Source organism: Malaclemys terrapin, chromosome 4 (genome assembly GCF_027887155.1).
Source record: "Malaclemys terrapin pileata isolate rMalTer1 chromosome 4, rMalTer1.hap1, whole genome shotgun sequence".
NCBI classification, from domain to species: Eukaryota; Metazoa; Chordata; order Testudines; family Emydidae; genus Malaclemys; species Malaclemys terrapin.
This window is the reverse complement of record NC_071508.1, coordinates 86,073,607-86,099,991: the sequence shown is the minus strand read 5'-3', so window position 1 is coordinate 86,099,991 and position 26,385 is coordinate 86,073,607. Positions and strand designations below refer to the sequence as shown.

The following is a 26,385-nucleotide window of genomic DNA, read 5'->3' as shown; positions in this document are numbered from 1 at the left end:
CTCTTCCAGCCTAGATTGAGTCTAGGCTTCTATGACAAACACATCATCTACAGCATTCCAGGAAGGATGCAGGCCATGATGGAAAGGGAATGGAAGGGAAAGCCCTGATCTCTCAATAGGGGCACCACCATTGATAAGACTTGGATAAACCATGGATGGTGTCCATCCTGCTACAACCTGGATAGTTGTAGTGAGATGGGTCCCGAACGTAAACCTGGTAGGTAGCTGACATGACAATGATGGTGTTATTCAGGGCAGCAAGGAAGCTAGTGCTCCTCAGGTTGTGTGTTAATTAACTAAGACTGTGGTAGCAGGACTCGATGCTGGGTTCTCCTCACCCACCCACCCACCCTATGTTATCTTGTTGCCACTGATGGCGATGGCACCATAGACACCGACTCCATGGGTGCTCCGGGGCTAGAGCACCCACAGAAAAAAAGCACCCACAGCAGCCCCGCGGATCAGCTCCTCCCTATCCCTCCTGCCAGCAGGCCCTGCTGATCAGCTCCTCCCGCTCCCTCCCAGCATCTCCAACCTGCCATGATCAGCTGTTCAGCGGTGTTTAGGAGACGCTGGGGGTGGGGGAGGAGTAGGGGCGGGAAGAGGCAGGGCAGGGACGGACTGGGGACGGGAAGGGGTGGAGTGGGGGCAGGACCTGGGGCAGAGCAGGGGTCAAGTAACCATAGGTGCCAACTCCGGGGAAAAATTGGTTGGTGCTCTGCACCCACTGGCAGCTCCCCGCCCCGCCCCAGCTCATCTCCACCTCCGCCTCTGCCCGCTTTTTCCCCCTAGCTCCCAGCGCTAGCGCCGCGAAACAGCTGTTTCACGCGGCAAGCGCTGGGAGGGATGGGGAGGAGGGAGAATGCAGCGGGGCCGGGGCAGGGAAGGGGTTGGAATGGGGGTGGGGCAGGGGCGGGGAAAGGGTGGTGTCAGCTGGACATTAGGCTAAGAAAGGGGTTTATCAGCAGCACCTACATTTGGCTGGGACTAGACTGTGAAGAAATGACCCGACACTCCCTAAGCTAAAGAGTACGATTCATTTGAACACTGATTGTGGGATTTTGGCAGAACACATCCTAATGGAAATGGCTGAAGTAAAGGGAGGTGCTTTGGGGTGAATGTCAGAGCCTCCCTGCAGTCTAGGGAAAGAGAGATTGGCACTGCTCAGGAACGCACACTAAAAGCCACAACCCTAGAGGGTGTTGCATGCATCCATCCTGCCCCTTTCCCCACAAAGGAGCAAATCCTCCCCCTGACCCCAGTGGTTTAACTTCTGATGAGGTGAACAACGAGCTGAGATCAGAAGCCCTGTCCTGATGGGAGGAGATGAGGATTCACTTTTCGTCCCCTGAGGCAGAATTTTTTTGTGACATCATGATTTGATAGAGGGTTTCTCGGAAGTGCTGGTCCCGGCTCAGCCTCTTGGCTGCCTCCTTCAGCTCCTCAATGTTATCGGCTTCTGTCTGGGAGAAGATGAACGACTGGGACTGTTTCACTGAAACAACAGCAGGAGTAAAACAGGTGAGCACTCCCATGCCGGAGACCTCCCCAACGCTGCCCGAGACCCAGATTCAACGGAGAGCCAATTCAGAGCAGCCGAGCAGTGACATCTTTACAACCCTGGGCCCTGGCGGGGAAGGAGATAGTAACCTATGATGCCATTTGAGAGCACATGGAATAAGTCCATCTTGCTCTCTCTCCTCAGAGAGGGGCAAGAATGAAGGCAAGGCAGTGCCTGTTCCCCCCCAAAGGGCCCCCAAAAGGGGGCTTCCTATGGATCAACCACTCAAAGCAACTCAGCTGCAGGAGTGTGCTTCCCCAGCGTGCACACAGAGAGCTGATGGCACCGAAGGGGTTCACCCACATGTTTCCAGGTATGTGAAAAGCCAGGGAATTCAGGTGGAGAATTGGTGCCTGAAGTTTCTCTGCCTGCAGTCCCGTGAGTGGGTGATGCCACAAGGGGCCAAGAAACACAAAGCACTTGTGGAACAAATTCCTCACCTCCTCCACCAAACCTCTCCCCTCATCCCCACTCCCCAGAGCATAAGGGGAGAAGAACCACCAACACCTACAATCATTCCATGAAGCGCTGGACCTCCTGCGGTGAAGCCGGCAGCTCTTTATCCGGCGGGTGGCAGCCTTGTGGAGATACACGGAGTTCTTCATGATCACGGGCATCTTGGCTTCCAGCTCGGCATTCCGGATGCACTCCTCAAAGAACTCTGGGGAGCAGAGATTCCAGGAAGCCATGTGGGGGAGGCACTTCAAACATTAACATTGGCCCCAGAGTGAGCCTGTCCCAATTGGGCATACTAGATACCAGATACACTGTCCTGCACTGCCCACGGAGATGGACCAGGTACTCATACCTTGCATTTCTATAGCACGATTCAGAGGAAGATCTGATCCTGGAGTACGTTCACAGACACTCATTCACAAAGCCCCACAACATCGCCAGGGGACGGTGCTTAAAGTGGTTTGAAAGTAAGCAGGGCATCGATCATAACCTAGGAGCAGCAGCTTTGGTAAGACACTGCTTAGAGTGTGTCCAGCAGTGACCCCGTGCAATTAAAACAAACTTTTTCCAGGTCTGCACCCACTGTCAATCCCCCCTCCTTTCACTCTAAGTACTGTCCTGAGGTAGCAATTTCAAGACACTATTGATCTGGGCTGGATTCAGACTGGTGAAATGAAGGCACAAGAGCCCATTACCAGTCCCACAGAAGCCATCCACTCCCCCCTCAGTTATTCCTACAGCTGCAGCAAGAATATCTCAGCCTAGGTCACTAGCTAGGAGCCAGCTAGCTCTTTCCTTGGTATTTAGCAGGAGAAAGGCTCTCTTCATGGGTCTCCAGAAATGCAACTCTTGGAAGCACTACTGGTTGCACTTTGGTTCAGAGAGCCTGAAATCAGCAAAGTAATCAAGCCAGATGGAAGCTGTGGCCACTGGTAAGCACAGCCATATTTCACGGCTCAGTGGAAGCAGAGAGCGGGACTGTGCCCGTGGCCACTGCACTCCTTGTTTCTCAAATGCTTCACCTTCCCCAGGGTGGAAAAGGGGAAGTTCCATATATCTCCAAAGAAAGAGAATTTGCACGTGTTTTATTCTCGCTCCAGGTGACCTTTGGAAATGGAGGGACTAACAACACGGGCACATGCTGGGCAAACATTGCCGAGCAGCTCTGCTGATGCATTTCTTTCCTGACCTGCAGCACCTCCTGGTATTCCAGCCTCAGTCCCCCTCCCCTCTACAGCTCTGCCAATGCACCCGCGTTCTGACCTGCTACATACCCTTCTATTCCAACCCTAGGCACAGCTCCCTTCATGATATGCCAGCACACCTCCTCTGCCCTAGCCAGCTACATCTTGGGCCATTCCAGCCTGGCTCTCCTCCTCCATCCGCACAAACATGCCTTAAGTCTCCTCTGCAACTCCCCTGCTAGTCACAGGCCCCCGGACATCTTTGCTAACACATCTTGATCCTGACCTGAAAGAGCAGGGGTGAGATGGGGTTTGCAGGCCAGGCTTGAGGTGTGTGGTATTTAGGGTTACCATACGTCCGGATTTTCCCGGACATGTCCGGCTTTTTGATCCTCAAATCCCCGTCCGGGGGAAATTGCCAAAAAGCCGAACACGTCTGGGAAAATACTCCCAGCTTTGTTTTGCCGACATCCCTGCCCCAGTCCCCTGCTTACCTTAGAGCGGCTCCGGCAGGCTGCAAGCTGCAGGCGGATTCCCCTGTGGCGGCGGCGGCTGCTGCTGCTGCTCCCCCCTAGACACCTCAGCTTTGTGTAGCTGAAGAGCCGAGCTGGGGGTGCAGGGTCTGGAGGTCTGGGGGCTGCCCGGCAAACTGTGAAGCCGGTAGCGCTCAGGCAGTTGTTTCGTGTGGCTGGGAGGGAGGAGGGGGAATGCGGGGCGCTCAGGGGAGGGGGCGGAGTTGGGGTGGGGAAGGGGCGGAGTTGGGCCAGGGCGGGGAAGGGGCGGAGTTGGGGTGGGGAAGGGGCGGGGCCAGGGTCCCGTGGAGTGTCCTCTTTTTTTAATGTTTAAATGTGGTAACCCTAGTGGTATTGGCCCCTAACCTTTATAAGCACTTAATTCACCCACACTCTTTTATTCTTTTAAGAGGAGACACAGTAAAACCTAGGGCAGAAAATTAAAGCTGGGAGGGTTCTAGTCTCTGTGCAAAAAGTTACCTGCCTTTTCTGTGCAAGAGCTAAGGTTTCTATTCAGATAACTCAACACAAAGTAAAAGTCTGTGCCGGCAATGTAGATTTTGGACCTGATTTTCCATTCTCTAAGGCCTGGTCTACACTACAAAGTTAAGTTGACGCAAGGCAGCTTATGCTGACCTAGTTGTTCATGCGTCTACACACAAATTGGCCACCCACCGCTGTAAGCGCTGACACGGTAACACCACCTACTTGAGCTATGTAGAGCCCGGTCAATGTACTTAGGTTGATGGAGTGCAAGTGGAAACACTGTGTTACTTATGTTGACCTTAACTGTCCTCCAGTAGCTGTCCCACAATGCCCCACACTGACCGCTCTGCTCACCTTTGTGAACTCCACTGCCCCAGGATCATGGAAGCAGAAGCCTCTTCCCCCCCAAACACACACTTGAATTTTTGAAATTCCTTTTCCAGCTTGGTGAGCACCCCTAGCAGTTCTCCATTATTGTGTGCGACTGCCCAGCTGACCATGCCGCCTACACACTCCAGACATGCTCCTGCCTGGAGTAGACAGGAGATGTTGGCTCTCCTGGGCCTGTGGGGAGATGCTATGCAGGCACAGCTCCCAACCAGCCATAGAAGCATGGCCATCTATGAGCAGATTGCTCAGGGGATGCAGGAGAACCGGTACTACAGGGACCAGCAGCAGTGCTGTGTGACAGCCAAGGAGCTGCAGCAGGCATATTGGGAGGCCAACAAATAATCGGGTGCCAAGCAACAAAGAACTATATGCCATCCTCAGCAGAGACCCTCCTCCCCTCCGCCCCCCCAGCACCGTGGATACGTCTGAGGAGCCCAAGTCACAGGCTCCTGCCATGAAAATCGAGGAAGGAGGAGAACGACTATGGGGGACAGGTGACCGGGGGATCCAGCTGCACAGTGAACCAGGACCTGATTTTGACTCCACTGCAGTCTGCTGGAGCAATGTAGTGGAGAACCAGACCCTTTGCTTTGTAACTACTTTGGAATCTACTGATTCACGTTAAATAGATTGAATGCTAATCACTTGTATTTCTACAGTGCATCTCACCCTCAGGATCCCAAAGGTCTTTACACACACTATACACAGGCCCACATTACCCATCCTGCACTGAAATGAAGTCTGGCAGTTCTTTAACAGCTCCCAGCAACATTATTCAACATTTTAGGACAGGAAGTGAAGAATACTGCATCTAATTGGAGCTGCAAGGGAATTGAGGAAGGGATAATTACCCAAAGCTGAATCATCCAGGGCCCTAGAGTCAACCCCCTTATCTCTTGTTGAAAGCATCTTTGGAACTTCAGTGACACATGGTCAGGAACTTGGCTTTCGTCTCATCTCAAAGACCACATCTCCATCAGCACAACACCCTGTAATGCTAGGCTGAGGCACCGATTCAATACTGAGTCACAGTACAAGGTTAACCTACTGAATCACCCAGCACCGAGCTGAATGCTCCTTAGGCTGCTGCCATCCAAATACAGAAGGATCAGAGTAAGGACTATATGGTGGTGGAATCACAGGACTGAGATGCAGAGCTCCATTCAGTTCTGTTCCCTGCTCTGCCACAGCTTTCCTATATGACCTAGGACAAGTCACTTTCATCCGTAAAACAAGGGAGAATAACACTGGAGTGAGAGACTTAACTTTGCAGGAGTGAGAGACTTAACTCACTAATGTTTGCAAAGTGCTTTTGGAATCTGCAGAGGGAAGCTGCAAAGTGTTTTGAGAACTCACTAAACACCACTTTGCTTGGCTTGTGGAGATGGACCCTTCTGTGCAATGTATTCACCAGCAGAGAGGGGAATGGAGAATAGATGACTTACTTTTCAAATTGCTGACATCTGTTTTCATTTTCTCCTCCTTCTCTTTGTTGCGATCCAGAGAATTTAAGCCTTGTTCCAAGCTATGTAGGGCTTCTTCAGCCTCCCTCAGTCTCTTCTCTAGATCCATACGCACCTTCATCTCAGCCTGAGGAGGACGGAAGGAAATCGGTCACTCTGGAAAACCATTCAACACAACAGTGATACTGCTGCTGACTCGGGAGTTGCAAGGAATCCAAAGCTGAGGGTGGCATTGAATATGAAGGGATAAATACAGGGTGAGCCAGTGTAGATAGAAACCATGAAAGCTGTTCATCAGTTCCTCAAACTGAACCCTTCCTTGAGGCTCAGCAGTGTTTGGGTAACTGTCTATTACTCCAACTTTCTGATTTCATAGCTGCCCCCACCATTCTAGGTTCTGTTTGGAATCAGAGGTGTTGAAATACCATAAGAAAGGCTGTTTGTGCAGGTATTGCTAGATGAAAAAGAACAGGAAATATATGGAATCTCATGGAGGGGGGAAAAACTGTCGTGACATTTCTAGCTAAATGTTACTGACTCAAGATGAGGGTAAGAAACATTGAGGCTTTTGGGTGTTTATACAAACTGAACCGCCAGCTCTTCTGCACTCACCCATCATGATAAGATAGGTGGAAATCCATTTTCCTTTGCCCTTTGGCTAAAACCAGATACTCTATCAGGGGACAGTGTCCCCCTTTTTCAAGAGAAAGAGTCTGGTGGTCTAATAGACCAGTGATTCCCAAACTGTGATGTTTGGTCCATTTATTGCAATGAGATTGACATGGGACAGCCAAGATCACTCATATGATTCCCTTGGTGCAGACTGCAGTCCAATCATGTCAGCAGTCGGGAATATATGAGCCCCACTCTCCAGAGACTGTGCTGATCCTGTTCAGCTCTGGTGTTGATCTATAAATACCTACAAGATTCGGGTCCTGGCTAGTTGAGAGACTCTCTCTCTATGCAGCACTATAACAGCTGAGATCATCAGGAGAGTCCAGGAGTCCCTGGATATGAGCATCTGGTTGCAGAGGCAGGACAATCTCTCAGAGGATAGCCCTGCTTAGTGGATTTCACCTGCTTGTCCCATCAGAGCTAAACCTGTTGACCTACAGGGTATGGTATAAGTCTCTAATCTATCCACTCATGCTTTTTGCCTCTGGAGTGGAAGGGCTGACCGTGGGGAACCATTGTTCAGAGATTGAGTTCATTTAGGTTGACATTGTCAATAAGTATCTCTCTGACCAAGTGCAGGCCCTGAACCTCTCCCCACGCTCATCTTAGGCCTCAAAAGAAAAGCTACAACACTCTGAGATCCCTGAAGAAGTCTGCAGTGGAGAGGGGAGAAGAAGGAGATAATCTGTTGGGCCCAAAGCAGGGGCAGATCCAGTGAGCAATGTATGCAGTACCTTGAGGTCTCTCTCTGTCTGCTGTTTCTCTGCTGTCAGTTCTGAGAGCGAGTTCTGCAGCACCTGTGACTGAGATGAGTAAAACTCCCGCTCCTCCTCCAAGGCTCGGGACCGCTCCTCCTTCTCCTTCATCCTGCCACACAGCACGACAAAGGAGCATTAGAAAAGACCTCTTCCGGGTCATTGCAACTCCCAGAAAGGAAGGGAAAGAAGACCTTGGTTGAAAGCTGCTCTGATGGGTCAGACAGAGCAGGGCTGGTTTTGCAAACCCAGTTGGCCTCAGTTTCATATTCACTGGAGCAATTCCCTTAGCACTTTATCTCCATTTTTGAAACAGGTAAATGTAGTGACCCAGATTGACAGCTCTGGAGGGTGAAGTTCTCTATGAACAGAACAGGTCCACCAGTAGCACATGCTTCTGGCCTATTGTTGGGCTAATGTGCCTCAATCCTGATCTGAAAGGAGCAGCTCTAGAGTCAAAGAGGAGTTCATTCTCATTCTCCATGGCCCATTCATCCCTTGGCCTCTCTGCTCAGACTGTCAAGTGTCTGTAATATGAACACTTGACCACAGGGAATTAGAAAGGCCAACCAGCTCATTTCACACTGGCAACCAAGCAGCACAGCCACCGATGGCCACCTACCAGGATGAATTTGAACCTGCCTGGCAATCTGAATTGCCTGACTAGCACTTTCCCCCTCCTCAGCTGGCATCCATGAGGGGAAACGACGAATAGTCTAAAAACTCTGCGGAAGGCTGTTGGCCACCAGGAAATAGCCAATGTTAATGAAAATAGAGAAAATGCTTTAAAATGATCACAGTTCTAAGTCTGGAATTGTATTCCAGTGTCTCCTATTACCACGACTTTCCCTCTGCAGGAGTAATGGTAGCTCCTTTCCCAACACCACATTCCCTCTGCCAGGAGTAACACTACGTCCTTCCTCTTCTGGGACTCTGTAAGCTACTTTCCCCACCTCACCTTCTCTCTGCCAAGACTTTCTCCTCCAGCAGCTGGTGCATCTTCTCCTCAATCTGGCGCAGGTTGCTGTGCAGACCCCCGGTGGGGTTCGGCTGCTTGCTAGCATTGGCCAGGGGCTGAAGTTGGCTCTCATTCTCCTCCAGCATCTCCAGGGTTCTCTGCTTTTCCCGGGAGAGCTCCTTGGGACAGAGAGGAACAGAGCATGTCTTTACTAGCCAAGCCACCACCGTTCTGACATTGATGTTCCTGTGGCGAGGCACCTTCACAGATGACTCCTCTCCAATGGCTCCCTATTCCCCCCCCTTTCCCCACCCACTTAACCCTTCGATTCCCCTTCTCCCCTGCAACCCTGGGAGCAATCCCCTCCTTAATGGTCTCTCTTTATGCAGGCAGACAGACCATCACCTGGGGCTTCTCTAAAGGAATCTGCCAATGCTGGCTCATGATTATTCAGCGAGTGTGTTCCAAGAAAGGGGAACTTTGCTTCCTCCACTCAACACTGATACTGTGCAACCTCACTGCCCTTCCTCCTCTTCCCTTCAGACCTCTCTCCACCCTTGATTCCCAAGTGTGCCAGAGGACTCTCCCCTTGCATGCTGATGAACCCTGTGGTGCTATCAGCTACAGGGGGAGGGCACATGACACTGTTTACCTCTGTACTGCTCAACCTATTGACTGTAATCAGGACAGAACCATCCCTTCCTTAATACGGTCATTCCCAAACTTTGTCTTACCAGTACCTGCAACAATGGCAGAGCAGACCAGGTCAGGCAATGTGAGTGACCTGAACCATGAACTCCTGGTTTTTGCCCAGTGCGCAAAGTGAAACCCAAACCACCCAGCAAAAAAACTCAAGAGGAAGAGCAAATGAGAGAGGATCTGTATTATGGGAAAGTCCTATAGAATCAAAAAGGGATTAAACCAACAGGGTTCCATGGCCATTTCTCTAAGAACTCGCAAAATGTAATACAGAATGAGATCCTTTCCATAGGACTTTTGGACCATCCTGCAGAGTTCAATGGAAAATTATAGGCCAGATTCTGGGTTCTACTGCCTAGCTGAGAATTCCAGTGTGTGGGGAGGGATCTCTCAGAGGGCATAAAGCTAGAGGAGCCACCCTGACATAGGGGTTATAATAGGGGAGGGAAGAGGTGTGATGGAGCTCCACTCTGTGCCACATTCTCAGGCTGGTATATGATTCCTCAGGGACCACACGCAGCTTTGTAAATTAGAGCTGCCACCTGGTTGCTCTAATTTAGACCAGGGCTAGGGCCAGGGAAGCTGCAGATTGAGAATCAGGAAGCTATAGCTGGGTTCCTGATAGCTCCAGCCCTGTCCTGAAGAGATCTCAACACAGGAGATGATCTTGACCTATGTCCCTGCTAAAGAGTTCTATAGGATGGATCAATTGACCTGTAGAAGGATCTGATTCTCTGTCAAACACTATAGGCTTTTAGAGTAATTGCTACAGGACACTATTAGTTTAATCCCTGTTTAGTTCCATAGCACTTTCCCCAAAAGGCTGTCACCAGGAGGAGAAAAATCCGTCACTGACCTCCAGTGTTTTCTGTAAGGACTCTGTCAGGCTTCGCAGTTCCTTCTTCTCCTCCTCCACTCCTTTGAGGGACTGAGCTGTCAGTTCCAGCTCCCTAAAAGGTACAATGGTTGTGCACTTTGTGGGGGAATAATAGTCCCAAACACTGCACTCACACTACCATAGGCTATAGAGTTGGCCGTTACCATAGGACGCTCTAGTACTGATTTGGAAGGGGTGCTATCAGAAAGCAGAAATGCCAGGCACAAGCTAACTTAAGGTGGAGTGGGGGGACACAACCATAGCTCCCCTCCTTTACTAAAAACAGAGGAAGCATTCCTCCTCCTCTCCCGGGCTTGGGTAGGCAATGCTTCCCCAGCTCCCATCCCTCCTTGTCTTTCAATTGACTTTAACCACTGCATATGGGCATACGTGCATTATAAATTCTAGGCACTTAGGGTCCAAATCCATCCACAGTGTCACTCCACTGACTTCAGTGCAGTTGTGGCATGGTGACTTCCAGTGCCAATAATGTACATATGCTCCCATGTGCCATGACCAGCCATAGGCTCTTATACCTGAGAGAAATAGGAAATGCCCTAGTCTGGAATATGCGCCCGTGTGTGCTTTTCACCATAGTAGAGTTTATGGGAGTGATCACCCTTCCATCCTATTTACTACACTGCTCTAAAGAGACCATTGGGTCCTGAATGCAAAGTGAAACTGAGATCGCTTCTCTCCATCTGTGGAAGTGCCAGCTGTCTTGTTGCCTACCTGGTTTCCTACCTGTCTGGGATTCATTACCGTTTAATCTGCTGTTGCTCCAGACGCAGCTCCTGTACCACCTCTTCAAACTGCTGCTTCTCTGCCTCTAGCACCTGGTTAAGACGCTCCAGCTCCTGAGAGGTAACATGGGGAGATAAGTGTACTCGGCTGCAGCACTCAGAGGGTTAAATGGTTACCCCTGCAGTAACTCAATTCATTTTATGTTATAGTCACACTACCCTTTTCTAACTGGGCCTTCCCCACCATCCCACAAGGGCACTAGTGTTGCCTCCAAATCCAAAACAGTAAAGACATGAAATGCATAATTATTAATCACAGAACCATAGGAACGTATGACTGGAAGGGACCTCAAGAGGTTATCTACTCCATCTCCCACACTGAGGCTGGACCCTGTAAACCTAGATGATCCCTGATAGGTGTTTGCCTAACCTGTTGCTAAAAACCTCCAGTGACAGGGATTCCACAACATCCCTTGGTAACCTACTCCAGAGCTTAACTCTCCTTGTAATTAGGTAGCGTTCCCTAATATCTAACCTAAATCTCCCTTACTCCACATTAAGCCAATTACTTCTTGTCCTACCTTTAGTGGACATGAAAAACAACTGATCATCATGCTCTCTAAATAACAGCCCTTAACATATTTTAAGATTGTTATCAGGTCCCTCCTCAGTCGTCTCTTCTCAAGACTAAACATGTCCAGTGTTCTTAACTTTTTCTCCTAGGTCAGATTTTCTAAACCTTTTATCATTGTTGTTGCTCTCCTCTGGGCTCTTTCCAATTTGCTCACATCTTTCTTAAAGTGTGAGCCCCAAACTGTACAATACACCACCCGAAGCCTCACCAGTGCTGAGTAGATTGGGATGATTACTCCCGTGTTTTACATATGGCACTCCCGTTAATACACCTCAGAGTGATATTAGCCTTTTTCAAAACTGCAACACATTGTTGGTTCATATTCTATTTGTGATCCACTATAACTCCTAGATCCTTTTCAGCAGTTCTACCACCTAGCCAGTTATTCCCCATTTTGTAGTTGTGCGTTTGATTTTTTTCCCCTAAGTATAGTACTTTGCATTTATTTTTATTGAATTTCATCTTGTTGAATCCAGACCAATTCTCCGATTTGTCAAGGTCGTTTTGAATTCTAATCCTGTCCTCTAAAGTGCTTGCAACTCCTCCTGGCCTGGTATCATCTGCAAATTTTACAAGAATACTCTCCACTCCATTACCCAAGTCATTAATGAAAATATTGACTAGTACTGTACTTAGGACTGACTCCTGCAGGACCTCACTTGACATATCCTCCCAGTTTGACAGCAAATCATTGATAACTATTTTCTAAATACAGTTTTTCAACCAGTTGTGCACCCTCTTTATAGTAATTTTATCTAAACCACATTTCCCTAGTTTGCTCCTGAGTATTGGCACTGAGTAGTGTCTGAAATGTGTGCTAGCTGCTACCCATAACCAGCTAATGTTTTTAATCATCACTGCCTTTGTCTACACTTGGTGCTAAGTGTTTAAAAAGGCTGATAAGTAACACCACCCATCTTCCCAGTCTCAACAAGCTTATGTTCCCCAGTCAGAATGGCTATTTTTTTACACCAGTGTTGTGGACACTGCACAGGAGAAGGATCCGGCTCACACAGAATAGCAAAGGACTTTTGTCTCGGGAGTCTTGGTTTAAAACGTACTAGAGTTAGCCGCTAGGTGAAGCTCTTACAGTGGCTTCGTTAGTGTCATAGAACCATTGATTGAAACTGACAAGATAAATTAATAATAAAGAGTGTAGATCCATATGGCAGATCCAACAGTTCAAACAAAGTGCACTCCCAAACCATTCCTGTGAAGCCCTGCAGGCCTGGAAAATGTCAGACCAATTACACTCCCTGTAGATTATATTTTCCTTCCTCCTTTAGGAATAAAGGACCTCAAAACTGCTCTTGCTCCTGTCTGGTCTCTGTGAATGTTACAGCACCCCTAGTAGGCTTTGTAAGAGTAGGAATCCAGCCCAGTGCTCTTGGCCAAAATTACTCCCTCTCCACTGCTCTATAGCAGGTCTACTAGCCAACTGCTCCAAAGGAGCTACAGGGACAGTAGATTAGCGCTAAAAGAGGGAGAAGTGGACCAGCCGCTTCTGTAGACCCAGAAGGGAGTAGAAACTTTCTGAAACCTCCACCCCTCAGGAAAATATAAAGTAGGAGGGGTCTTTGAAGGGTCTTTGTGGTGAAGCCATGGGAGAGAGCAGGTGCTGAATCGGTTCTAATAATTTGGGTAAGTTTCATATTAGCATTTGAATGATTGGGTATTTATTTGAATTGAACCCAAACCTCTTGAATTTCACCCATAACTAACTGTCTGTCTCTTCTCAAGGCCAGAATGGGCCAGGGTCAAGACTTAAGTACACCAGCAGTGTTAATGAGGGGCAAGGACTCGAAAGAAAGTCCTGACCTGCAGAACCCCCCCTGTTCCAGGTTGTAATTCAAATAGCGTCCTTATTTCCTGTCACATCAACTTTCAACCTTCCCTACATGTGACTAGAAGCTAACATCAAGGAAGGCAAGAGGGTGCAGTGAGAAGAAATGAAACCGAAAGGTGTGCAGGATCCATCTACAGGGCATGGCTGTCACCCCTTTACTCATCCAAGGGGCATCCAGGAGCGTGGCTGCCTTTGGGCTTTGCATGACACTAACTCCTCCAATCAACAGATCGCCCTACACTCTGCCGGGAATAAGCAGAGGTATGATTTGATTGGCTTTGAATGCGCACCCACCTCTTTTTGCTCCCTCTGCAGACACAGCTCCTCTGTCTCTTCCATCAGCTTATCTGCAAACACACAAACACAGGCTAAATCCACGAAGAAAAGCAATTGATAATGCAATGGGATGTTTATGATCCTGGGGCACTGATCACACAGAGCTAGAAAATGCAGACTTCCCTCCTGCATTGCATACATCGATCTGGGAGTTTCCTAAGGCCAAGATGACTTTAATGGGATTTTCTGTTATCCTTCTCCTGCCAAATTTTTAACAAACAAACAACACTAATACTTTGCACTCCCTCTGATGTCTTCCTTCTAAGACTCTTAAAGCGTATCAGTGAGGGAACCCTCATGTGAGGTAGGAAAATATCATTCTCTCCATAACACAGTTGGGGAAACTGAAGCACAGATGGGTTCAGTGACTTGCCCAAAGTTTTACACAGTGGCAGAGCCAAGAACAAAATCCAGGTGTCCTGATTCCCTGTCCCTTACCCGAACTAGCAGGCCACATTCTGTCCTTAAGCTAGGACTAGACTCTGGGTCATGATCTCAGCCATCTGCTACTAGCCACCCTTGTCTAGCCCTCATTTCCTTTCATGCTCGCTATTGTGCTTACTCCACCTGTTTATTCAACAAAACGTGCTCTTTCCAAGGTTGCCATTGTCTCTGTCATGCTTATCATCAGCTGCTCACTACTACCAGGGATGCCACCAGCCATCCAGTGAGATGACAATAGCAGCTCTGTCCCATTTCCATCTCTGTGGCATGACATTGTGAAGAAACTGGTCGCACTGTTATGATGCCCCAGCTAAAATTGGGTTCCTTCAGTTGTCTTGAAAAGCTCAAAGCCGCAGAGGGATTCCTGTGAGTAATGAAGTATCTCAGCTCTGCCCCTTCCTAAGGTCTCCAGCTGGACATTGGCCATGCTGAAAAGAGCTCCTATTGGTTTATTAACAAGGTCAGTACCCAGAGTTCCTGCACACTTTGAGATTAACTCTCAGAGAGCATTAGTGGGACTCAGCAGAATGGGTTCAATTCCTAGTTCTGCCACTGGCCTAATGGGTGACCTTGGGCAAGTCACGTCATTGCTCTGTGCCTCAGTTTCCCCATCTGTCAAATAGGGATGGTGATACTGACCTCCTGTGGAAAGCACTTTGAGATCAAAAGATTAAAAGCACTAGCTAAGAGCTAGGTATTATTATTATTGGGCACAATGGGGTCCAGGTCTACAACTAGAGCTCCTAGATGCTACGGTAATACAAATGAATATCATCATTACTCTATTCTTTCTGAGAACCTCTACTCCTCTCCTTCCTCCCTCCTGTTCCCTCTCTCCCATCCAAAAACCAGGACCCGTCCACCATCTCCCTGTGAGCGCTGGAAGATGCTGCCAAAACCACGGCTCCCCACCCATGCTGTAGGCTGAAGAACCTATGCTGCCTGCCTCAGGTGCCACACTGCTGGCAATGTGCCATTTCTTCCCTTTCTTCGAACTCCTGCCCCTGTCTTGGGAGGACCAGGTCCTGCAGGGACTGACCTTCTGATGCACTCCACCAATCCCTGTGGTTCCCAGCCTGAGGGCAGGACTGGGCACCAGTGGGGAGGGTTGGAGATGGATGATCACTCCGGAGGGGAGTGGGGGCAGTACAGACGCTCCCAATAGAAGGGAGGTAGAGCAGTATGTGTGCCTCACAGAGTCTTGACCTGATCTCCCAGTGGCCAGAAACTCTCCTGTCTCAAAACCCTAACCACTGAGCGCTGACCAGGATGCTAATAATAAGACAGAAACCTCAGCAGTTATATTGGAACGAAGCGATCCAAAGCAAAAGCTGTCAAATAAAAGTGGCCAGGCATGACAGTACTGAATAGTCACCCTGAACACCCTGCTATGGATCAAAGATCCCTGTATATATATATAGCTGCTAATTAGCGGGAAAGATGTCCTTCCTCTCCTCCCCCACATATGACTGCAACCTGGGAATGGACTAACAGTTCTTATGCTGTCCTGGGGGTTATGGAGAGGATGTTTGGCCACTAATAGTGAAAACCCACTAACCTATGACATTCAGGGGCGAGGGACAGGTCTTCCCACTAAGATCCTGTTATGTTCTTAGAGGGAGAATCTCTCTCATATTATCTATCACATTCCACCAGGGTTGCACTTCCACAAAGCTGCATAGCATTCTGCAGCCTCCCTACGGAAATTGGCAATGGTATTATACCACCTAAAGTGGGGTGGGAGGGAATTGGGAGACTATGATGCAGGTGTCTGGAAACATCCTGGAGAAAGGGGGTTTGGTTGAGAGAATCCTCCCATAGATCAGTCCCGGATCAGTCCATGGAGGGTTGGAGAGCAAGGCCAGGGATTAGAGCAGGGGAACGAGAATCCGGTGGTCTGGGGTCTGTTCCCAGCTCTAACAGACTCACTGTGTGTCTATGGGCAAAGTCATCAGAGTTGTTTGAAAAATGGTGGTGGTGGGGGATTTGTTAACTAAAAGTAATTAATAACTCCCTGTCAACACTGCGTCTGGTGCACAGGGGCCAAAGAGAATTTTTTGCACCAATTTGTTTCATCAACATTTTAACTGAAAATGTTATCGAACTGTGACGTAAATGAAAATGGTCAGTAACAATTTCCATAACTTTTAAAAATAAAAATTACAATAAAGGTGTTGATAAAAGTATCACCGCAAAATTTATAAACAAGATTTGAAATACACACCAGCTTTTCATGAAAAAAATCTTAAAGCCCACAAGCCAATTTTAGACAGTTTTCTTCCAAAACATTTTGACCAGCTCTACAAGTTATCCTCTCTGGGTCTCTGTTTATCCCTTTCCTACCTCACTTGTGGATTGTGAGGCTTAATTCATTCATTATAAATAAATAAAATGTTTATAAATGGCTTTGAGATCTTCAGATTGAAAGTGCTTTAGAGCTCTAATATTGTTACTACTATTAAATCCCAGGCAATGTCCTGAGATCATCCTTGAGTACAGTGAATGCAATAATGTAAAACAGAAATATTTCTTCATCTTCAGATTTTCACAGAAAAATCAGAGAAATGTAGGGCTGAAAGGGATCTTGAGAAGTCTTCAGGTCCAGTCTCCTATACTGAGGCAGGACCAAGTAAACCTAGATCATCCCTGACAGGTGTTTGTCCAACCTGTTCTTAGAAACTTCCAGTGTTGGGGATTCCACAACGTCTCTTGGAAGCCTATTCCAGAGCTTAACAACCCTTATAGTTAACAAGTTGTTCTTAATATGCAACTATATTAAAGGTTTATTAGCAGGAGTTGGATGACAGAGTGTAGCTCACAGCATTCATATTAATTATTATTTTACCAGGTGCCTTAGCTTAAGGTGTAAGTCATCTGAATTACCCAGAGACGCCACTAATTATCTGAAATGTACACATGCATGAGCTGAGCCATTTGCCTGCCCACTAGCCCATAATCTACCAGGCTAGAATTGCCATCATACACATTGTCACCACTAACACAGGGGTGAATTTAGATGGGGATTCAGCAATGTGAGAATAAAACCTCTGATGGAAAAAAGCACCCCAAAACTGTAGTCACCATAAGAAATGCCACTCCTGAGAAATTAAAACTGGCACACGAGTACCTGTGTATGCCTGGCATGCAGTTGCCTGGTGCTAACTCCCAGAGTCAGGATGCTCAAACTTTTCAAGAACAAGGGTCACATTGTCCATGGAGCCAAAGGATCACATCTGACTGGACACATGCATACTTCTAAGCAACTAAAAGAAATGTCCCGAACTCAACCCTAGTATTTGCTTTTATTTTCATCTCCCTTGATAGCTGAATAGAAATGGCTGATTGTTTGAATTAATCAGTCATAAAAACCTGCAGCTGATCAGACTGGACCTCACCAGCAGTTACAGGAAGTGGAGACCGGGTTGCTATTTAGGATTCTGCGGCCCTGGGGCACTCCTGAATCTAAAGAATCCCCAGTACAAAAAGCTGCTCAAGCCAACCTAAGTACTCCTGCTTCTCCTTGGCCAGCTGGAGCCCCTGAGCTTCCAGGCTCTCAATCATGGCTTCTCCCAGTTGAGCATTCTTCCAGGTCCTAAAGAGAGAATGAACAGAAATAAAGAGAATTGGGAAGGAAGCAGGACTGGGAATTATTGAGTGAGGAGGGAAACTTAGGCTTAAATTGTACCTACAACTTCAAACAGAGTCCCATGCATTTGATGAATTATCTTTTTTTTTTTAATAAAATATTATTTCTGCTAAAATGAGTTGTAAAATTTCCTGGTATACAATCAATAGAGAGAGATTTTCCCAGGTACCTGGTAGTAGGATGTGCACTGGGCCTGTCAAATTGATCCTGATGGATTGGTAAAACACTGATTAATAGATGAGGATGATGACCAATGACATCGTACTTCCTGTCTAAGACCCATCCCTTCTAGTCACTCGTACCTCCTCTGGCTCCACCCCTTTCCAATGCTTTGCCCAACCACTGCCAATTTCCATTTGGGCATTAACCTGCCCCTAGCTCCTCCCCTTCTGATTTTTGTCCTCATCCCTTCTGGTATCCCATGACCAACTGGAAATCCCTTCCTGCTGGGCAATTAGCCAGTAGGATTTGATGTATGTCCTGGAGCCCTTTTCCCATAGTTGTTATTAGCACTACCTCTAGAAACAACGAAGAACCATAACTAAACATCAAAAGAAAAGCTAAAATGTAAAGAGAGAAGGGGATGCATTATAACAATACTTTGCATGCAGTATCTGCCAGAGGATCTCAAAGTGCTTTGCAAACATTATTAAATAAAGCCACACTATCCTCCTGGTATGCATCACTGGCCACACTTTAAAGACACAGTAGGCTGTGGTACAGAGGTTAAGTGACAATCCCAAGGACTCATAATAAGTCAAAGGCAGAGCTCCAGCTTCTCAGTCCTCTGCTTCAACCACTAGAAAACACAGCCTTTTTTATACTTAAAATGCAGACCAGTTAATTATATGCACATATGAATAGCATGCCACATTTAGGAATTTCTCAATTCTTTACTATCCCTACTAACCCATTGTGACAATCGGGATCCAGACACACCAATGGGAGAACAGGGGATCTAAACTCCAAAAATAATCAATTAAATCAACTGCTCGTATACAATATTATTGTATTATAGAAGTGTATTGAGTAAAGTATCATAAAAACTGGTGACATGTTGGTCATGAATATCATTGTGTGATGTGTGTACAGATGGTGTGCAAAGAGTTATGTAAATTGTTCTAGAAATATATTCCTACAATGTGTTCTGGGGGCAGATGTGATAAACAAGTTTGCCCCAGGCAAAGTTGCCTGTTGGCCTGTGTCTCCAGTGTAAACTGAGCAAGGTGATGCCAGAGACAATGGAAGTTTATTTGCATCTGAGTCCACAGGAAAAGCAAATTGAGAGAAGAGTGAGGAAGGCAGGATGGCATCAGCTTCCTTGTGCACAAACAGCAGGAGAGAAAAAACTTTACCTGGGGATACACTTCAGAAGATACACTATCAAACTGTCTGTACTGGGCTATCTTGATTATCACTTCAAAAGTTTTTTTTCTCTTACTTAATTGGTCTCTCAGAATTGGTAAGACAACTCCCACCTGTTTATGCTCTCTGTATGTGTGTATATGTATCTCCTCAATATTTATTCCACTCTGTATGCATCCGAAGAAGTGGGCTGTAGTCCACGGAAGCTTATGCTCTAATAAATTTGTTAGTCTCTAAGGTGCCACAAGTACTCCTGTTCTTACTTCAGAAGAATACATTTCAAAGGTTCACTGGACTATGAAAAGAGGAGAGAGAACCTCTTAGCGATCCCTCCCTTAAGGAACAGAGGTGACAGCACCCTCTGATTCTGTGAACATTGGAGCCTCCTACTGGAAGTGCTGCAGATGCTGTTAGTTTGATGTAAGTGAGAAAGCTGTTTAGGCAAAAACCGTAGCTTGTTAAAGTTAAGTCTTGGAAATGAAAAAAAAATGTGTTTTGTTTTGCTCATAACCAGACTTGTCTCTTATTCTCTTGCTTAGTATGACGGAAATCTCTGTTCTTGATTAATAAACTTATTCTGAGTTTTACTAAAAACTATCTCAGTGCTGTTGTATTGAAATGAAGAGTGAGTCCTCAGCTAACCTAACTGTACTGTCACTTTGGGGGCAGAGAAGTTATTTTCTGTGTGTCCAGTAAGAGGGACTGGAAGCTTCAGAGAGACATCTCTGGGGAACTCGTGTTCACTGATTGGTACCTGCAAAGCAAGGTTACACTGGCAGAGTCTTGAGGAGTTTGCTGGTGGGGCAGGTGGACCAATGTGGCAGGGAGCTGACATACAGTTTAAGCTCCAGCAGAGCAGTAACACATTGGCTATGTTGCTGGGCTCCCTGAAGAGAGTGTCAAACCCATATAAAGGATTGATGAATTTTGTTTTCTTGGGGAAAGATTAAGATTTATAAATATTGGATGCAAATAGGACTTTCTAGATTGGGGCAGTTTTTCCCCCCTCCCAACTATGACTAGCTGTTTGGGCACATAGTTTGTGGAAAGAATTGTTAAAAATGTAACCAAACAGCTTTCTATAGAACAAGTTCAATGAAGCCTATATTTTGTCTCTTACAAAGTTCAATTGATGTTTTAATCCACTTTTCCCAGAGGTCGGACAGCTCATTGTTCTAACAGCAAATTAGAAAAGAATTAGTAAAAATGTATGGCTTGTCTATTATTTGTGCACAATTGGATTTCTTTTAAGCTAATGTGTGTCCATGATATTTTCTAAAATGCTGAGAACTTAGAAGAAAATTAATAAAAATGAACAGTTTAAGCGTCCATTTATGTGCAAAATATGTCAATGTGTGCACATGTGACCCAAGAACACTTTAATGTTATGGAATGTCCTGCTTCTGGTCTGTGCATTCTGGTTCACCAAAGAATATCATGTGAGGTCTTAAATGAAAGCTGGGGTCACACTAGTCATTAATGTCATTGTGAAATGCATGTGCTGATACTATGTAAGGAGTTATAGATGTATACTGAAAATACGTTCTTAGATACTGTATCAAGGTGAGTCACCAGCAGAAACAGCGTTTCTGTCAAACAAGAGATGTTTATTCACTGCTCTTTGTCAGCTATAAATTAAGCATTGCAAGCTAACACAATGGATGTCCATTTACATACAAAGTCAACAAAGGCATGGGAAGTCAACAGGGAAGGAGCATACAGGAAAAACAAGCCACAGGTCGCTATACTGTCTCTGAGTACAGACAATGAACTTTGGGGAGTATAAATAGAAGTCAAAGACGACATCTCCTTATCCAGCACCTAGAAGTAAACAGACAACTTGTTTACAGTCATGAAAACAGGATCTCAGCCAACCTTGGTGGAAACACTGCAGAGAACCATGGGGATGAGATGAACTTCTTTAGACAGGAGATTAACCTGTTAGTTAAGTTTAGTCTCTAGAAAGCATGTTATGTTTTTGTTTTGTATCTAACCATTTGTTTCCAATATTCTTACTCACTATCATTTGAATCTTGAATCTTTGATAATAAACTTATTCTTGTTTTCACTATAGAGATATCTCAGTGCTGTGGTATTGTACAAGGAGCTGATTCTGAGTTGAATCATTGAAGCTGGTGTGTACTGTTCTCTTGGGGAAAGCAGACTGGGTATTACTAGGATTGTTCAGTGGATAAGGGGCTGAACACTACAGGGGAATGCTTCAAAAGGGTTTGGGGACTGGGATGTACCAGTTGTTAACCCACAAGGCAAAGCATGGGCTGGCATAGCCCAGAGGAGATTATTTGGGTGGCTAACAGGCTGGAGAAGTCAGGGAACTGACACCAGTTAAGCACAAGTAGGTCTCCCTCACGCCAAAAGCAAGGTGGGGTAACAAGAAGACTCACAGTCTTGGGTACCCAGAGAAGTAAGTGTGTGTGTGTGTGTGTGTATGTGTGTGCACGCACGCAGGGCCGGCTCCAGGCACCAGCAAACCAAGCACGTGCTTGAGGCGGCACATTTTCAGAGGCGGCATTCCAGCCAGCCTTTTTTTTTGTTGTTGTTGTTGCTTGGGGCGGCAAAAGCCTAGAGCTGGCCCTGGCAACAGCAGCAGTGCATCCTGCACGGGGGGCGCCCTGGGGCCACTGTGGTTCGCGTCGGGGAGCAGCGCCCGCACCTAATGGCACTCGGACTGGGGGCTGCCCTGCGGGGTGCATGGAGCCGCCTGCAGGTGCCGCAGGGTGGCCGCCCCACAGCGCCGCAGCCAGGGCTGGGTGAAGTAGCCCGAGCCACCCAGGGACTGCGGCAGGGCGGCCAGGAGCAGCAGCAGGGCCATAGTGGGGACCGATGCCCGGGGCGCTGCTGTGCGGGGCCCGCGTCCCGCTCTCCAGGGTTCCGCTCCCTCTGGGGCTGCCCTGCTCCGGTTCCTCAGCCCTCTGCCGGGCAGTCCCCCGGCTCTGCCCTCCCAGGTCCCGGCCGGTACTGGAGGCGGGAGCCCCACTGTTTACCCCAACCCTGCCAGCGCCAGACCGGCTGGAGGCGAGGGGGGAGTGGGCGGAGTCAGCACTGGTGGGGGGAAGCCCAGGGCTGGGGCAGCAGGGAGTGTGGGTGGGGTGGGGGGCGAGAGCCCAGCTCTGGGGTGGCAGGGAGGGGCGGGGGCCGCCCAGGCCTGGGGTGGGGGGCAGCCAAAACATTGTTTGCTTGCGGCGGCAAAAAACCTAGAGCCGTGTGTGTGTGTGTGTGTGTGTGTGTGTGTGAGAGAGAGAGAGAGAGAGAGATGTGCACAAGGGATGTGGGTATTTTCTAAAATGCTGAGACACTGTGTGACCTCATTGAAGTCACTGGCAAAACTCCCATTTTCTTCAATGGGGCCAGGATTTCATATATTGTTATACTAATGGCTTGAAAATGATTAAAGTATTTAGGATGTCTGTTTATTTAGGTTAACTTTTCACAAATACTGCCCTGAAATTGTCATCCCCTCACCCTGTCCCTATGATACAATCTTAAGCTCATTAAACTAAACTTAAAAGCAGATGGGTCTCCCATGTCTGCACAGTCTGGCTCATATTTCAGAAGTAATCAACGCATTTATTTTATGTATGTTATAAACAAAAGCTGAAGTCTTATGACCAGTGGCACAGTTGCCTTGAAAGTTCAATCAGAAACCAACTATGTATTTCTCAAAGAACTTTCCTTAGGACTTCGGGACACTAAATAATTTATATCAAAAGTTCAACTGTAGCTGGCAGACAACTGAGAACCTCTGTTGGTATTTTCAATCTGTGCTTGCGTGGGTGAGTTGTTTTCCATCAAATATTATATCAACTAGTACGAATGCATGTTTAGCTGGTTTAGGGGTTGTTTGCTTACGGATTCAGAAATTAGTTACATTAGACTATTTTCATAAGGGGAAAGAACTCCTGTGCACTTTGTGGCATCACCTTCAGTTAGACAAATGTTGGCTTTTATAGAATTTTGGCCCTGCTCCAACAAAGAACTTAACCACATGCTGAACATTAAGCACATGCTTAAGTCCATCCCTATTTAAACACATATGCAAAGCTCTGTTGAAGTTATAAACATGCTTAAGTGCTCTGCAAAATTGGTCTTAACCCTGTTTTTGTAAACCTATCTAAAGATACACTTTTCTTTTAAAGAGTTTCTTCTCTCCTGCTTTTCATTCTTTCTATTTATGGTGGCTATTCCTTTTCAAGAAGCTGTGTGATAATTTGTGGCTGTAAACTTTGATTTTAAATTCTGCCACAGCACAGAAGCCCCAAATCAGGAAAGCATCCCTTTGGAGGACAACATATAAGGATGCACTTAACTGCTCTCCTGAAGTGGGGCCAAACCATGTGCCTCCTTCACTTACACTGTTTAGCCCAGCAAGGCTTAGCAAGGTAAGAGCTAGGCATTATTAGTACATTTCTTCTTGGGATAGGTAGGAGACACTATGTCATGATTACGAATTGCATTTATTTTCTAACAAAATATTACCTTGCACATCTTCTCCATTCATTATTATAACAGGGTATAATAAACAATCTGCAGACAACACTCGTATGTTTGTGACATTACATGTGTTTCCTTCCCCCAACACACTGTTTACTTTCAAATCAGTTATAGCAGACAGCGTACCTGCATGCTTTCCCTAACGATCGTTGGCACTGTTAGCATTAGCCTATTTCTGGAGGAGGAAATAAAATGTATACTACAGAGTATAAATTTGCTCTCAAACAATAATTACAATTATTATTACTGCAATAGCACCTAGGGGCCCTACGTGAAATCATGGTCCCATTGTGCTAGGCTCTGCACATACCTATTACACATCATACTTATTTTACTCTCAAATCGCCCACGTGAGGTATTTTAGCTACTCATCAGCCAATCATTCCAGCGTTCCAGGCTATACACTAGTTCCTATTGGCTAACAGCTTAGGCAGGGAGCAACTTCTGGATGTTCATGGGGCAAAAAAAAGAGGTGCCTGAAGGGATAGGGAAAACTACCGGAAGGGGAAAGAGACAGAGAAGACAGCAAGGTCAGAAAAGGACATTGCAGTGGTAGGGTCAAGAGTTGAAAGGAGTAGGCTTAGGAAAAGGCCAGTGGTCAAAAGGGACAGGACCCAGCTACGAAGGGGGATCATCTGAATTGGAATCACATGCAATGTTACAACCCTTACCTATCGATTAATCTCTTATTTATTCATGCAAATTGATTTGATAGGTACATGCACTCCCGTCTACTGTAATGGACTAGCCCATTGTTGCTCCAAATCAGTGGCAGATTCTTTAGCTGCCCTACAGATGCCCACTGGTGGAACCCAGAATAGATCCATGAAAATCTGCTGCCGCCGACCGGAAAGTGAAAGGGCTACACACTAAACTGTAGTAGGAATCAGTTATTCAGGGAGAGACAGCCAAAGGCACAAAGGTCAATAAAGTACCCAACGCCCACTGAAAATCAGTCGGAGTTGAGAGCTTAACCACCCTTCATGCCTTTTAAAATCTCGCCTTTATCGGTTGATCTTACGAAGGCTTACCTGCTATATGATCATAACTTGTGATCCCAGCCTGTAAAGTCAGCCCCTTTAGAACTAGCCTGGCTATTATTCACAGTTGACCATAGACACTCCCAACTACTGGCGTTCGGTATATTTTTTGCTGAAAAAGGTATTTATTAATGAATATTTTTGTGACTTTTCTCTATTTTCTGACCAGATCTACTTCTAACCAACTCAAGAGAACACAGCAAAAGCAGCTCCAAAAATAATATGTATCACCTTAGTATCATGGGGATATGGCCCCCACTTCCCAGACTGGTGGAGTCCTCTGAATGCCTGTCAGAGCTAGAAGATCCCTGTCCTGTTTGCACCACTTCACACTCAAAAGCTTTCAAGGCCTTACATTCAATGAGGCTGCTGTCCTGGCCACAACAAAATGGAGGGAGGCTTCCCTTTGAGAAGCCATAAACTCTAGTCCTTAATTAATCAGAGGGCTTTGGGCTTAGTCATTAAGCTAGGGAATGAGAGCTCAGGACCAGAAATCAGTTCAAACACCCCCAGGTGACAGTGCATTTTAACTGAGCCACCAGACTAGCCCATCTTTCTGATATTTTAAGTGATCTATACTCCACTACATTTGTGCACTCCCCCTGCTCCAGATTTAAAGAAACAATACACGTATTCTCACATGGTACAAACAAAGGAGTCTGGGGAGAGGATGTTACCCCACACCAGTCTCATTCTTTCCTATGTTCCTTCCTTATTTATTGTAACCCTTGTCTATCCGTTGTCCCTTAAATTATTATTATGAAGTGAAAGGCTGCAATGATAAAGTATAAACCCTACAGTGCAATACGCAGCATGCTTTTCCTCTAGGAACAAAAGGGCACTAAAATGTGGTGCCTAAATGCCTTGAACAGTGTCCTTTGAACTTTCCCTTTCATCACTGCTCAATTTACTGGCCAGTCTGCACTTTTTTCGCTGATGCTCAGCTCCACTCCCGACCTTGCTAACACAAGTCACTTTATCTCCGTTCTCCTTCACAAACACACAGTCATCGAAAGCCATTAGGTGAACGCTGGAGCCAAATCATTCCTGCAGCGGTGGTGCATGGGGAGGCAAGACAGATGCCACAAGCCTGTTTTCATCCAGCACAGCGGGTTACCCTGCTGCACACTGCTAGAAACATGCCAGCAGCCATATCAGCTTCTACATCAAACACGAGGGGTTGGAGGAACAGAGTCGGGGCCTAGAACTTGGCTGGTTCTAGGCATGGGATGAAGCTGAAAGCACACAGGGCCTTATGCTTTTGGGAGCCCTCTGTTTGTTAGTGCCCCTCCCAGCCTGTGCCCACTGCCACCCCTACCATGTTCCCACCCCCACTCTGAAAGGTAAAGCTACCTGTCTCCGAAACAAGAAAAGTCCCAGGGCTAAATTCAACATTGATGTAAGTGAGAGCAGCTCTATGGACTACAATGACAATCCTCCTATTTACACTAGGGCTGAATTTGGTCCCCCCATCCTCTCCAGCAGCCAAACCCTTCCACCCCCAGGCACACTATGTAGGTCACAGAGCTCTGCCTCAGGCCTGGCGTATCTTGCACCTTGTCCTGCCAAACCCGGCTCATCTCTGGTCAGTACATACAGGGATCAAACCCCTTGCCTACACTAGCACTCCTGTTAAAGTATCCCTCCCATTTCCCTGTCCACAGTGCTGCTCTCAAGGGGTATTAACCACTGTGTCATCTATGCCTGAGCTGAGTGGTATTAGAAAACAAGGAGATAAAAACCCCAGTGGCCAATCGACACTAGCATCCCAGCTGTGGCTAGTACAAGGGGAGCTGCACTGGA

The 26,385-nt window shown here is 46.9% G+C and overlaps 1 protein-coding gene across 5 annotated transcripts in view; it reads right to left on the bottom strand.

Moving 5' to 3' along the window:
* Nucleotides 1-887: 887 nt before the first annotated feature.
* PLEKHD1 (pleckstrin homology and coiled-coil domain containing D1) overlaps nt 888-26,385 on the bottom strand; it is a 51,267-nt gene continuing 25,769 nt past the window's right edge. For 4 of the 5 annotated variants that reach the window (XM_054028261.1, XM_054028262.1, XM_054028264.1 and 1 more), the window contains 9 exons: nt 17,520-17,611; nt 13,534-13,586; nt 10,779-10,873; nt 9,996-10,089; nt 8,441-8,619; nt 7,462-7,594; nt 6,035-6,179; nt 2,073-2,222; nt 888-1,495 (listed from right to left, as the gene is read on the bottom strand). In XM_054028261.1, coding sequence (XP_053884236.1) covers nt 1,335-1,495; nt 2,073-2,222; nt 6,035-6,179; nt 7,462-7,594; nt 8,441-8,619; nt 9,996-10,089; nt 10,779-10,873; nt 13,534-13,586; nt 17,520-17,611 — 1,102 coding nt within the window. In that variant the 3' untranslated portion in view covers nt 888-1,334. The remainder of the gene's footprint in view (nt 1,496-2,072; nt 2,223-6,034; nt 6,180-7,461; nt 7,595-8,440; nt 8,620-9,995; nt 10,090-10,778; nt 10,874-13,533; nt 13,587-17,519; nt 17,612-26,385) is intronic. The other variant, XM_054028263.1, reaches the window with a different exon arrangement.